This window comes from Amblyraja radiata, chromosome 4 (assembly GCF_010909765.2).
Source record: "Amblyraja radiata isolate CabotCenter1 chromosome 4, sAmbRad1.1.pri, whole genome shotgun sequence".
Classification (NCBI taxonomy): Eukaryota; Metazoa; Chordata; class Chondrichthyes; order Rajiformes; family Rajidae; genus Amblyraja; species Amblyraja radiata.
In genome coordinates this window covers 109,792,736-109,807,139 of record NC_045959.1, presented here as the reverse complement: position 1 = coordinate 109,807,139, position 14,404 = coordinate 109,792,736, and the positions used below count along the sequence as shown (strand labels likewise).

General features: G+C 44.9%; 1 protein-coding gene across 1 annotated transcript in view; it reads right to left on the bottom strand.

Moving 5' to 3' along the window:
- LOC116972595 (arf-GAP with GTPase, ANK repeat and PH domain-containing protein 3-like) overlaps positions 1–14,035 on the bottom strand; it is a 353,696-nt gene extending 339,661 nt beyond the window's left edge. Inside the window, exon 1 of the mRNA XM_033020410.1 lies at positions 13,435–14,035. Within this exon, the coding sequence (XP_032876301.1) occupies positions 13,435–13,765 (331 nt within the window). The 5' untranslated portion in view covers positions 13,766–14,035. The remainder of the gene's footprint in view (positions 1–13,434) is intronic.
- Between the last annotated feature and the right edge of the window lie 369 nt (positions 14,036–14,404).

Sequence of the window (14,404 nt, the reverse complement as noted above, 5' to 3'; positions counted from 1 at the left end):
CCAGATGCCTCTGTGGCGCCGACCCAGGCTCCGTTGGCTGCGGGCTCGAATTGCAAGGATCTGTGCTCGGCTTCACCGCGGGCTCCCCATCTGCCGCTCTAACCCACAGCGTCCGTCGACCGCAGGCTCTGACCTCGGCCCGCTGGGAGTCGTCTGCCGCAGCAGCCTGCTGGGTAGCGTCAAGACAGTACATGATTACAACCGTGTACAGATACATGATAAAGGGAATATCATGAATAACGTTTAGTGCAAGATAAAGCCAGTAAGCCCGATCAAAGAGGGTCTCTAATGAGGTCTTTCAGGATTGCTCGCTAGTTGTTGTTGTTGTTAGGATGGTTCAGTTGTCTGATAACAGCAAGGAAGAAACTGTTCCCGAATCTGGAGGTATGGGTTTTCACACTTCTATATTTTTTGCCTGATGGGAGAGGGGAGAAGAGGAAGTTGGGAAGCCATCTAAGGAAGTAAAGATGAAGATAGACACAAAAAGCTGGAGTAACTCAGCAGGACAGGCAGCATCTCTGGAGAAGGAAGGGAATGGAATGGAGGGTTATGGTATGAGTGCAGGCAGGTGGGACTAAGGGAAAAATGTTGTTCGGCACGGACTTGTAGGGCCGAGATGGCCTGTTTCCGTGCTGTAATTGTTATATGTTATATGGTTATATGAATGGGTGACATTTCGGGTCGAAACCCTTCTTCAGGAAGTATAGGTGTTGGTGTGCTTATACATGCAAACGTCTGATCAACTGCCCATAGAGAATAGACAATTAGTACTACCGAGGAGGAGTTAATGAAAATATGGGGGGAATGAAATGGGATTCGTGCAGAATTAGCACAATTGGCTGTTTGATGGCCAGCACAGGTTCATTGGGCTGAAAGTCTATATGATGCTAATTAGCTACATAAAAGGTAAGTTTCTCTTTATAGCAAGGAGCTGCAATTATAGAAAACTATTGAGAATTTGAAATTTGTGAAAGCTTTTTCAAGTATTTAGAAGTACTTTAAAGACTGCGACTGAGACACACATTTTGCGAGACAGATCTAATAATGGACCAAAAATCTCTGATGTACTTATGATAACAAAGTGAGGAGGCAGAATGCTGCAATTTAATAACAAAGGTGACTTCAGTCTGCTGCAGTGCATTATCCAAATACAACAAGACTCAACAATGGGCAGAAGACTGAGATTTTCATGGAGTGAGAATCTTTCAAAAAGTCAAGTTATAATCCATATTAGAGAAACACCAGCAACCTGAGTGGGCCTGAGCAACAAGGAGAGGTTGGACGGTTTAGGACTTTATTCCTTGGAGGGCAGGAGGCTGAGGCATAATCTTATAGAGGTGCATAAAATCATGAGGGGAATAGGTAGGGTGAATAAGGGAATGAAGAACCAAAGAACATAGTTTGAGAGTGAGAGGGGAAAGATTTAATAGAAACCGAAGACAACTTTTTCTACTCATTATTCAAACGACATTTGGACAGGTGGATAGGAAAGGTTTAGGGGGATAGGAGCCAAACGTTGGACATTGCCGATCTTGCTGTTGGACAGATGGGATTAGCATTGAGGGGGCATCGTGGTCGGCATGTACAGGAAAGAGATTACCTCGTGTCCTGGTGTTGAGACAACCTTTCACTCAATGTTAGCAAGATAAAGGAGATAGTGATCGATTTCAGGAAGCAAAGTGGTACACATACCCCAGTTTGCGTTAATGGTGCTGAAGTAGAGATGGTCGAAAACTTCAAATTCTTAAGACCCTATATCACCAACAACTTCCCCAATACTACCCATATTGAAACAACGACCAGGAAAGCACACAAAAGCCTCTACTTCCTTAGAAGGCTTAGGATGTTTGGCAAGTCCCCTACAACTCTCACCATCTGCCACAGATGCACCATAGTAAACATGTTATTAGGATCCATCATAGCTTGGTTTGGTAACAGCTCCATCCAAGACCACAAGAAATTGCAGCGAATTTTGGACACAGCCGAGACCATCAAACAAACCAACTTCCATTTTATCGACTCCATTTAGACCTCTCGCTGCCTCGGCAAGGCCAGCAACATAATCAAGACGGGTTGCACCCTGGCCACTATCTCTTCTCCCCACTCCCATCAAACGGTATAGAAGTGAGAAAATGCACACCTCCAAATTGAGGGACAGTTTCTTCCCAGCTGTTATCAGGCAACTGAATCATCCTACCACAACCAGAGAGCAGTGCTGACCTCAGTGCTGATCAGACTTTGCTGGCTTTACCTTGCAATAAATGTTATTCCCGTCATGTATAAATGGATCGATTGTAATCATACATTGTCTTTCTGCTGACTGGTTAGCACGCAACAAAAACTTTTCCCAGTATTTCAGTACACGTGACAATAAACTAAACTCTGGGCGAGTTGGGCCAAAGTACCCGTTTCAATGCTGTATGACTATGAATTAAGGCTGAAGGAAGATTTGAGGAAGAATGCAGGCACAGCAAAGATGAAGAAATGAATCTTTACTTTAATTACAAGGAATGCTACAAACATTAGGGGCATGGTAGCTCTGTGGCTAATTTACTAGCCTTATATCCCAGAGGGCTGGACCCAATGACCGTTGCACTAGTTCAAATCTGGCAGTAGCTGCATAATTTAACCTATTAAATCTATAATATATTTTAAATTATAATAATGGTGTAATTCATAACCATAAAACTACACAACAGCTGTAAAATTAAACTTGATTTATCAAGTCAAGTCATGAGTTTATTGTCATCCGTCCCAGATAGGACAATGAAATTCTTGCTTACTGCAGCACAACCCAATATTGTAGGCATAAATACAGATCAGATCAGTGTGTGCAATAGGCTGTTATAGTTCAGAGTTTGTTTGAAGTTAGAAACAGAAAATAGGTGCAGGAGGAGGACATTCGGCCCTTCGAGCCAACACCGCCATTCATTATGATCATGGCTGATCGTCCCCAATCAATAACCCGTGCCTGCCTTCTCCCCTTGATTCCACCAGCCCCTGGAGCTCCATCTAACTCTCTCTTAAATCCATCCAGTGATTTGGCCTCCACTGCCCTCTGTGGCAGGGAATTCCACAAATTCACAACTCTGAGTGGAAAAAGTGTTTTCTCACCTCAGTCCTAAATGGCCTCCCCTTTATTCTAAGACTGTGGCCCCTGGTTCTGGATTCGCCCAACATTGGGAACATTTTTCCTGCATCTAGCCTGTCCAGTCCTTTTATAATTTTATAAGATCACCCTTCATCCATCAATTAGGAGACCAAAACTGTACACAATACTCCAGATGTGGTCTTACCAGAGCCCTATAGAACTGCAGAAGTACCTCTTTACTTCCATACTGAAATCCTCTTGTTATGAAGGCCAACATTCCATTAGCTTTCTTCACTGCCTGCTGTACCTGCACGCCAACTTTCAGTGACCGGTGTACAAGGACACCCAGGTCTCGCTGCACCTCTCCCTTACCTAACCTAACCCCATTGAGATAACAATCTGCCCCATTGTTTTTGCCACCAAGTGGACAACCTCACATTTATCTATATTACACTGCAATTGCCACGCATCTGCCCACTCACTCAACCTGTCCAGGTCACCCTGCAACCTCCTAACATCCTCTTCACAGTTCACACTGCCACCCAGCTTTGTCATCCGCTAACCTGCTAGTGTTGCTCCCAATTCCCTCTACCAGATCATTAATGTATATGGTAAACAGTTGCGGCCCCAACACCGAGCCTTGCGGCACTCCATTCGCCACTGCCTGCCATTCTGAAAAGGACCCGTTCACTCCTACTCTTTGCTTCCTGTCTGCCAACCAATTTTCTATCCATGTCAACACCCTACCCCCAATACCATGTGCTGTGATTTTAGTCACCAGTCTCCCGTGTGGGACCTTATCAAAGGCTTTCTGAAAGTCTAGATACACTACATCCACTGGCACCCCTTCATCCGTTTTACTTGTCACATCCTCAAAAAATTCCAGAAGATTAGTCAAGCTTGATTTTCCTTTCATAAATCCAAGCTGACTTGGACTAATCCTTGGTACACAAAAATGCTGGAGAAACTCAGCGGGTGCAGCAGCATCTATGGAGCGAAGGAAATAGGCAACGTTTCTGGCCGAAACCCTTTTTAGACAAATCCTTTTACTGCTATCCAAATGCCCCATTATTACCTCTTTAATAATTGACTCCAGCATCTTTCCCACCACCGAAGTCAGGCAAACTGGTCTGTAATTCCCTGTTTTCTCTCTCTCGCTCCTTTCATGAAAAGTGGGATAAAATTAGCTATCCTCCAATCCACAGGAACTGATCCTGAATCTATAGAACATTGGAAAATGATCACCAATGCATCCACTATTTCTAGAGCCACCTCCCTGAGGACCCTGGGATGCAGACCATCAGGCCCAGGGGATTTATCATCCTTCAGTCCCATTAGCCTACCCAGTACTATTTCTCGCCTAATGAAAATTTATTTCAGTTCCTTTACCACCTTAGATCCTCTGTCCTCCAGTTGTGTTTAATAGTCTGACGGCTGTGGGGAAGTAGCTGTTCCTGAACCTGGATGTTGCAGATTTCAGGCTCCTATACCTTCTACCTGATGGCAGCGGAGAGATGAGTGTGTGGCCAGGATGGTGTGGGTCTTTGGTGATGCTGGCAGCCTTTTTGAGGCAGCGACTGCGATAGATCCCCTCGAGGTCAGAGCCGATGATCGCCTGGGCAGTGTTTACAACATTTTGCAGCCTTTTCTGCTCCTGGACGCTCGGGTTGCCGTACCATGCCACGATGCAACCGGTCAGCATGCTCTCTACTGTGCATCTGTAGAAGTTCGAGAGAGTCCTCCTTGACAAACCGACTCTCCGTAATCTTCTCAGGAAGTAGAGGCACTGATGTGCTTTCTTTATGATTGCATCAGTGTTCTGGGACCAGGAGAGATCTTCAGAAATATGCACGCCCAGGAATTTGAAGTTCTTAACCCTTTCCACCGACCAGTTGATATAAACAGGACTGTGGGTCCCCATCCTACCCCTTCTGAAGTCCACAATCAGTTCCTTGGTTTTGCTGGTGTTGAGAGCCAGGTTATTGTGCTGGCACCATTTGGTCAGTCGGTCGATCTCAACTATACTCTGACTCGTCCCCATCAGCGATACGTCCAACAGTGGTGTCGTCGGCGAACTTGATGATGGAGTTCGCACAATGTCCGGCTACGCAGTCATGAGTATAGAGTAAGTACAGCAGGGGGCTGAGCACGCAGCCTTGAGGTGCTACCGTGCTGATTTTTAACGAGGATGACACATTTCCACCAATACGGACAGACTGTGAATGAGGAAGTGGAGGATCTAATTGCAGAGGGATGCACAGATCTGAGAGCTTCTCTAAGGGAAGGAAATCTTCTTTCCTAGTCAGGCCTAAACATAACATTAGGCACAGCAGCATGGCTGACTATCAACTGTCCTTGAAATGGCTGAGCATGTCATTGAGTTCAAAGACGATGAGGGATGAACAACAAACGGCCTTGCTGGTGACACCCACATCCTGACACGGTATTAAAAACATACAAATGGCAGGAGAGGATAGATCCTGACCCAGCCGCAGCTGTCCACTCCAACTCAGCAAGTCAGGCAGCATCTCCGGAGAACATGGATATGTAATGTTTCGGATCAGGAGTCTTCTTCGGGTACCGAGACGAAACTTCACCTTTCCATGTTTCCAGAGATGCTGCCTGACCTGCTGAGTTACTCCAGCACTTTTTTGGTAAACCAGTGCCTGCAGTTTCCTGCATGTCCAGCAGCTGTCTACTGAACATACTGTAATCACATCTCCCCTTCCTCTTTCTCTTTCTCTGTGCATTAACATTCTTCTTGAAACATTTATCTGTTTCCCATTTAAATGATGTTATAACCTCTGGCTCATAATTGTTCAATTAATATTCAATTAATTTCCTGGAAGAACGATTCCAACACAAAGTTATGGGGAGAAGGCAGGAGGATGGGATTGAGAGGGAAAGATAGATCAGCCACGATTGAATGGCAGAGTAAACTTGATGGGCCGAATGGCCTTATTCTGCTCCTAGAATTTTTGAACTTAATAAATACACAAGTATGGATTATTCCAGAACCAACCTTTTCTTCAGAAAAAAGCCCGTGTCTGGAATCATACAAACAAACATACACACACAATCCTCAAAAATAACATTAAATAAAAACATACCAATAGCAGATGACTGTTCCATGCAGATTTCTAAAAACAACCAAAACTGCATTTGCATCAGCGCCAAATCATGTTGTAAGCCGAAATAGCCAGGAACACCTGCCAAATGACCAACTTGGTTCCCATTATTCCAATGTGAATGGGATGCTTCCTCTGTTATCACATAAATAATCTTTGCAATGCTTCAGCAATGCGTTGGACCCATCAATTTAAACCAACATCATTCACATCGCTAAATAGATGGATGATGGATTTGGTTACAGAGGGAGTTTGCTAACAATGAAGAAAACTAGTCAGATCCCTTTTCCTGAATAATGCCCCATCGGGTGGCTCCATCAATGGCTGCCTCTCCAACAGCCTGTCTCGTCTCTTCCTTCTTTGTTGTTTTTTTAGTATGTGTTAAATGTATGTTTTAGTGTTCTTTAACTTGTCTTGTGTGGGGGGTGGAGGGAATCTTTTTTTAATCTCTTACCTCGACGGAGATGCGATTTTTTAACCGTATGGTATCTCCGTCCGCACTGCGACTTAACATTGAGGAGCTGGCGGTCCCTTTGCTGGAGACTAACTTCGGGAGCTCCAACCACAGGAGGCTGCAGACTTACCATCATGGAGCTCACGATCCCTTTCAGGGATCGACCTCGGAGCTCCAACCGTGGGAGCCTGCGGACTTTAACATCGTGGAGCTTGCGGTCCCTGGTTAGTGACCGACTTCGGGAGCTCCACAGCACAGGAACTTCGACCGCCCCAACGCAGGGGGCTTCGACCGCCCCGACACGGGGGCTTTGATTGCCCCGACTGTGGGAGAATAAAGAGGAAGAAGTCTATAGTTTATTGCCTTCCATCACAGTGAGGAATGTGGGGAATCTGCTGTGGTGGATGCTTATCTGAACTTTTTTGTAGTTGTTCCTTTTTTTAGTATGGCTGTATGGTAATTCGAGTTTCACTGTACCTTAATTGGTACACATGACAATAAACTAACCGTTGAACCTTTGAGCATACAGGGACATCAGAACTTGGCTTTGAATGTCCGACACATTTATAAATTAATTGAGAAACATTCTGAGGGTAACAAACCCCCTGGAAGAGTAGTTAATAAAAAGCATCCTGATCATACAGCTCCAGATACTGCCCACAATACATTAGTACTGCTAACCAGAGGTAAAGTGTTGAAAAATAAATTGATCTTGTTCTGGAAACAGCAAAAAAATCTTACATTTTCTCAAAATTAATACAGCAGGCAGTGAAGAAAGCGAATGGCATGTTGGCCTTTATAACAAGAGGAGTTGAGTATAGGAGCAAAGAGGTTCTTCTGCATATGTATAGGGCCCTAGTGAGATCACACCTGGAGTATTGTGTGCAGTTTTGGTCCCCTAATTTGAGGAGGAACATTCTTATTATTGCGGGAGTGTAGATTAGGTTTAAAAGGTTAATTCCCAGGATGGCGGGACTGTCATATGCTGAGAGAATGGAGTGGCTGAGCTTGTATAATCTGGAGTTTAGAAGGATGAGAGGGTATCATATTGAAACATATAAGATTATTAAGGGTTTGGACACGCTAGAGGCAGGAAACATGTTCCCGATGTTGGGGGAGTCCTGAACCAAAGGCCACAGTTTAAGATAAGGAGTAAGCCATTTAGAACGGAGACGAGGAAACACTTTTTCTCACAGAGAGTTGTGAGTCTGTGGAATTCTCTGCCTGGGCGATGGAGGCCAGTTCTCTGGATACTTTCAAGAGAGCTAGATAGTAGCAATGTTACAAAATTTTGAGATTTTAAAAATCAAGTCTGTAATTTATCCCATCAGATAAAGCATAAAAATAAGTTTAATTTGACACCTAATTCACTTTCATATCTCAAGTATTTAAAAAGTTATGGCCATTTTCATACTGGGAAATGAGCATCTTGTTCCCTATTGATTTTCTATGGACATAACAAAAAAGCTGTGATCGTGAACAGTCAAAAGCCCATAACTTTCTTAAAAATTAAGAAAACTGAATGAAATTTTCAGTTATCATAGATTGAAGCATTCTGAAACAAATATAAAATTATCTTACTTGGATGACCTGAAATTAAAGCATATAATTAGTTAGTTACCTAATTGTAGCTAATTTCAGACTTCAATTACTAGATCTAAACATCTATCCATTTCTTAATAAATGATTAACATTTTTAAATAGCCTAAATGTCCAAATAATATTCACAAATAATTCACAATAAAACATGATTTTTAAATCTCATTTACATTAATTTATAGGTCAAATTGAAGGAATTCAGTGTTCAATTGCTGTAAATAAATGCCCATTTAAATCAGCTTTCCAGTGGGTCCCTGTGGAACGCGCTGGTTTAGAACGTTCACATTGCGGTAGATTTGTGCCCCAAATGCCCAGAAAAATACTGCGGGATATAATGGGCCCAAAATGAGCTACTCGCAATATTAAACTTTGTATAAAGGGATCTTTAGAAACTCTTTTTAATGTAAAACTATACAGCATACCTTCAGTTATTTGCTTTATGAGACCCTGCGGTTGCTGGCGGTCGCGGGTTTAGAGATTGATTTTTAAACTACTATAACTATTATACGAGGCCTTTAAAACTAATAATAGCTTTTGCGACGGGGTCTTCCAGCGATTTTTCGTTAATAATTAACTAGGCTGAACATCTTCGATTTGAACAGCCTAGAGAAAATCGCGTTTTAAACCCGCCCCCTCTAAACGGCGCCAAAATCGCGCACACCCGCAGCGGCAGATTTTCAACGACGCTTCAGGTAGGCTTTGCAACATACCTATAGATAGGGCTCTTAAAGATAGCGGAGTCAGGGGATATGCGGAGAAGGCAGGAACGGGGTACTGATTGGGGATGATCAGCCATGATCACATTGAATGGCGGTGCTGGCTCGAAATGCCAAATGGCCTACTCCTGCACCTATTCTCTATTCAATTCTGCAACTGTAACTCATTTATGGCAAAACAACGAACTGCAGATGTTGATGTACAAAACCCCCCACAGATTTAAGGCATCAGGTTTGGAGGACATGGATACTTTTTGGGTCGAGACTCTTCTAAAGGGGTTTCAGCTGTGAACAGAATTTACGCCAATGCAGCCATATGAATGAAATGAAAATTGCTAACTATTTTATTTACATGAATATCCCCAAGATGAAAAAAAAGATGCTTACCAAGTTTTACTGTGTTGTTGAGTGGAAACACAAAACTGCCCCCCCCCCCCCCCTTCACTGATTCCATCTACACTTCAAACTGCCTCAGGGAGCAGCCAACATAATCAACGACTACTCGCACCCCGGTCATTCCCTCTTCTCCCCTCTCCCATCAGGCAATAGATACAAAAGCTTGAAAACACATACCACCAGATTCAGGAACAGCTTCTTCCCCACTGTTATCAGAACACTGAGTGGACCTCTCATAGCTAGGGTGTTTTCCTGATCTCCCAACATACCTCATTGTGGCCCTTGCACTTTATGGTGTAATACTGCCCTCTGGTATTTTTATTTTCAGCTTACCTGTTGTACTTATGTGTGGCTTAATTGTATTTTTGTATGGTTTGATTTAACTGTGTCTCGATACACTTGATAATAGATATCAATACTTTAGCTCCATCGTAAATATTATGTCATACGTGCACCTAACCTTTACCCAACAACTAGATGCCTTTACTGATAGCAACCCCATGCATTCCCTCTTCATAAAACTGCTGCCAAATGATTAATTCCAGAACTTCAGACAGTGACAGAGCAATGCTCAAAACTCAGAATCAAAGGAGCACAGGAATGTCAGGAAATGGGCTGGAGAGGTTACAGATATAGGAAGGGACAAAACCAGAGGGGCTTGGAGACAAGGAGTACTTAAATCCAAGCCATTGCTTAACCAGGTGCTGTGTATTTTAGCAAATATAGGGGTGATCGATAGAATGACATAATGTGATTTAGGTCACAGGCTGGAAGGAAGAAGGAAGGTTAGTCAGGAGGCTAGCCTAAAGATGCACGGTATGAAGGAAGAAACTGCAGATGCTGGTTTACATATAATGCTGGTGAAACTCTGCAGGTCAGGCACCATCTCTGGAGAAAAGGAATAGGTGATGTTTCGGGTCGAGATCCAAAACATCACCTATTCCTTTTCTTCAGAGATGCTGCCTGACCCACTCAGTTAAACTCAAGCATTTTGTGTCTATCTAAAGGTGCAAGGTATGGCTCGGAGTTTTGGCAGCAGAAGAGCCTCGACGAAGAAATTATATCACTAAATTCCATACATTTTAAAGCTTTTTATAGCATTATTGAATCCCCATATATTGAATATTTTCTGCTGTGGGTTAGACAACGATTTTAGTGCCATCTCCTATAATGGACAATCTTAGTTGTCCAAGTAAAATGGTCTTGCCACCTTTTTTTAGCACTTGATTAATCCATTACTACCATCTTGAAGCCTTTGGTCAATCCCTCGTGCTTTCACTTTTATTCACTATATTTCATTTGATTGAATCTGCATTATTTTAATTTCCAAAAAAAACAAGTCAGGAATTGGGTAGAAAATGTGATCCTGAATAATTACTCCCTAGCCACCCCCTCCCCCATTCCCTAGACGAATGTCCCCCAACTAAGATGATCATCACACAGCTGTCAGAGAAACTTAAAACTTGCTTTCACGAGCAAATAACAGGCAGAATGATCCAATGGTCAAGGAGCAGGGACAAACAATCGATGAACCATTAGCAAACTACAGCGATCCAATGCACACCATGAACAGGCCTTTATCAACTCACGCACACAAATTATTGGAATATTTTAATGAAACAAAGCCACACAAGAAAGCAGCCAGTGGTAGGACTTGGAGTGGAATTCATTCTTTTGTCCATTAGTTTTATCCAGTAGTCAAGTAAACCAGTGTTTACTGCATGCTCCAAATTACTGGGACACCCACGCACTGACGTAACTGTTACAATGCTGCGTTAAAATATTACAAGATGGAGTTCTCCCGATTTGGAGCTTGATACAATCACATTTTTGCTGCCCCAGTGCAGTGCTTGAACAGCTGGGTAACCACTAATGCTGCAGAGCTGTCAGCTTGACGAGGTCTTCACTCAGACTGCGACAGTGTCACACAGCACCAGTGCTCACTTTTATTTGTACTCAACATCCTGCTGTGCTTATGTTACATAAACAAGCAAGGATGCAGTCAATTTCAGGACTCTACACTGTACATTCCAACGGCTGTTCCTCAGAATCGCAGGATATAAATGAGTTCAAGCTCATATCATGTCCCAGAGATACCATCTCCCTGCCTAGTACAGCTTCCTATTAGGATTTGACGAAAACATACTGAAGACACAGTGCAAAAATCAGGTGATTAAACTGGATTCCTTCAACACCAAATCTTCTAATTTTAGCGTTAGAAGTGAAAAACAAAACATCTAACAGACACAAAGGGATATTCCATTAATATCTTGGAGCACAATATCTCATCCCCTTAAATGTCTTTATGCTAAATGCAAGAGTGCTTCCAAAATGTCTTTACAAATTTAGTTACTGTCCCATTTCCACTTCATTTCGATAAATACACATGTTAAAGACATGTAACATTTAAACAGATTCAATCTTCGCACAGAATAATAAAGGCTGGCGACAGAAAAAAAATAATCCACCTGCTAACCAAAATAATTTGAAATTGATCTTTATTCTTTGAATTATAACTCAATCTCAAACGCAAAATTATAGATAAAACGAATTAAATTTGATATATATTAAAAAGGTGCATCTTCATACCAATAAATCTGCCATCAACAGTCCTCTATATAAAAAAAAGCAGTATCAATAAAATTCCCCCAGTATCACATTCAATTCACAAATGTACTCAGCACTAACCAGCACCTTATTTGACACACAAAGGCATAATTTAAGATAACCTCCCCATACATTATTAAAGACCAAGTCCATTGGTGTCAACAGATCGGGCTCATCATTTAGAATCACCTCAGCAAATGTTCTATGTATCTAAGAGAATATATTGAATATAGTTTTACAGAAAAAATATATTCTTAATAATAGCAAAACACCAGTATGAACATTCAAGATGATATAAATCAAGATATCTGTCAAATTAAGTCGATTCCAACTAATCGAAATATATACAATCGCTGTTGATGCTGCGGGAACAGCGATGTGACGTTTGCAACAATGGGCAATCTGTAATCGGCGTAGATGCTCGGATGTATATCGATATAATAACCGGGAGGTAGTTAGTAAACGGTGCTGGTCCCAGCCATGAAGGGTATTAGTACAATAATCGGAAATAGGTAACCCCTGCAGAATCCGGCTGGTGATGGGAAATCGTTAAAGTAACCAGGAATCAGTAAACACCATTAGCGCCGAGCAATGAAAGGTATCTGTGGATCGGGAATCAGCAACCGATATCGGTGCCCAGTAAAGATGGAATAAGAAGGACTCAGTCACCGATGCTGGTTCGAAATGCCGAGGGGATATCGATACGATAATCGGGAATTAGTAACTGGTTGATTCCAAGTAGAGAACGGGTTAATAGTTTAATAATCGGGAACCAGTGTGAGAGGGTATCGATATTATAGAAACATATAAAATAGGTGCAGGAGTAGGCCATTCGGCCCTTCGAGCCAGCATCGCCATTCAATATGATCATGACTGATCATCGAGAATCAGTATCCCGGGAGTCAATGCTGATTGCCAGATACTAAGGCGGTATCAAAGCAACAATCGTGAGGAAGCAACGAATACTGGTGCTCAGAGGCGAGGAGGTCATGGCGCAGTGGTCGGGAGTCAATAACAGTTGGTGAGGGTAATGGTGCAATAATCGCGAGTTAGCAACCATTGCCCGATAGTGAGAGAGAAACGGAGCAACAATCGGGAGTGCATACCCGGTGTTGATACCCGATGTGGATGCAGCAATCGGGAGTTGGTACCCGGTGCTGATGTCCGATTGTGAGAGGTACAACAATCGAGAGTCAGTAACCTATGCCCGGTTGTGCAAAGGGAAGCGGTGCAATAATCGGGTGGGCACTCGGTGCTGATACCCAACGATGAGTGGGTATCGGAGCAACAATCGGGAGTGGGTAAACGTAACTAACACCCGATGGCGAGAGGGAAACAGTGCAACAATCGGGTGGGTACCCGGTGGTGAGGGGGGGATATCGGTGCAACATTCGGGAGTGGGTACCCGGTGCGAAGGGCAATGGCTCCACTGTCGGCTCCTACCTTCGATGCTGATGACATGCTCTCGGATCTGGTTCTGTAGCCCCACGTCCTCGACCCTCTCGATCAGGTCGTAGATGGCGTAGATGTTGGGGTGGACGCTCTCGAAGCGCTGGATCTCGGCGCGGATGGCCGCCGAGTTGGAGAGCGCCGGGGCGCCGGCGGACCCTGAGCCCGAGCCCGAGTGCGACAACACGGGCATGGAGCCGGAGCCGGAGCCGCAGCTGAGCGCCAGGGCCCCGCCGGGCGGACCCATCCCCGAGCCCCCAGAGCCCGAGCCCGAGCCTGAGCCCGGGGAGCCGGCCAGCATCGCCGGCGGAGACTGGAAGTTCATGGCCTAGGGTCCGGGTGTGAAGGGTCGGGTCAGGCGTGACCCGGGCCCGCGACCCTCGCCGCCGTTCACAAAGGCCGGTCCGTTACCTCAGCGTCGGATGCCGCAACGAGCCTGGTGCCGGAGGCCGGCGCCGCCCCGCTCCATCCCTGCCCTGTCCTGTCCTGCCCGCCAGCCGCTCTCCCTCCCGGGCTTTGTTGTCCGGATGGTCCGCAGCCCGTCCGTCCGCCGGCTCCGCTAACTCGGGTCAGACCAGACCGCCTCCCTCCCTCCCCCTCGCCGCCCCGCACTCTCCGCCCAACGCCGCGCGTCCGCACCCCACGCACGCGTATACGTCAGCGCGCCGGGCGCCAGGACACGCCCCCTGCCCTGCCCGGCCGCGCCGAGCACGTGCCGCCCGCCCGCCCGCCCGCCCGCAGCCTTCCCGTCGCCGCAGCTCGAGGGCGAACCGCCGCCCGCCCTCACTCACCCTCCCTCACCCACCCTCACTCACTCACCCTCACTCACTCACCCTCCCTCACTCACCCTCCCTCACCCTCCCTCCCTCACTCACCCTCACTCTCCCTCACTCACTCACTCACCCTCACTCACTCACCCTCCCTCACTCACCCTCCCTCCCTCACTCACCCTCCCTCCCTCACC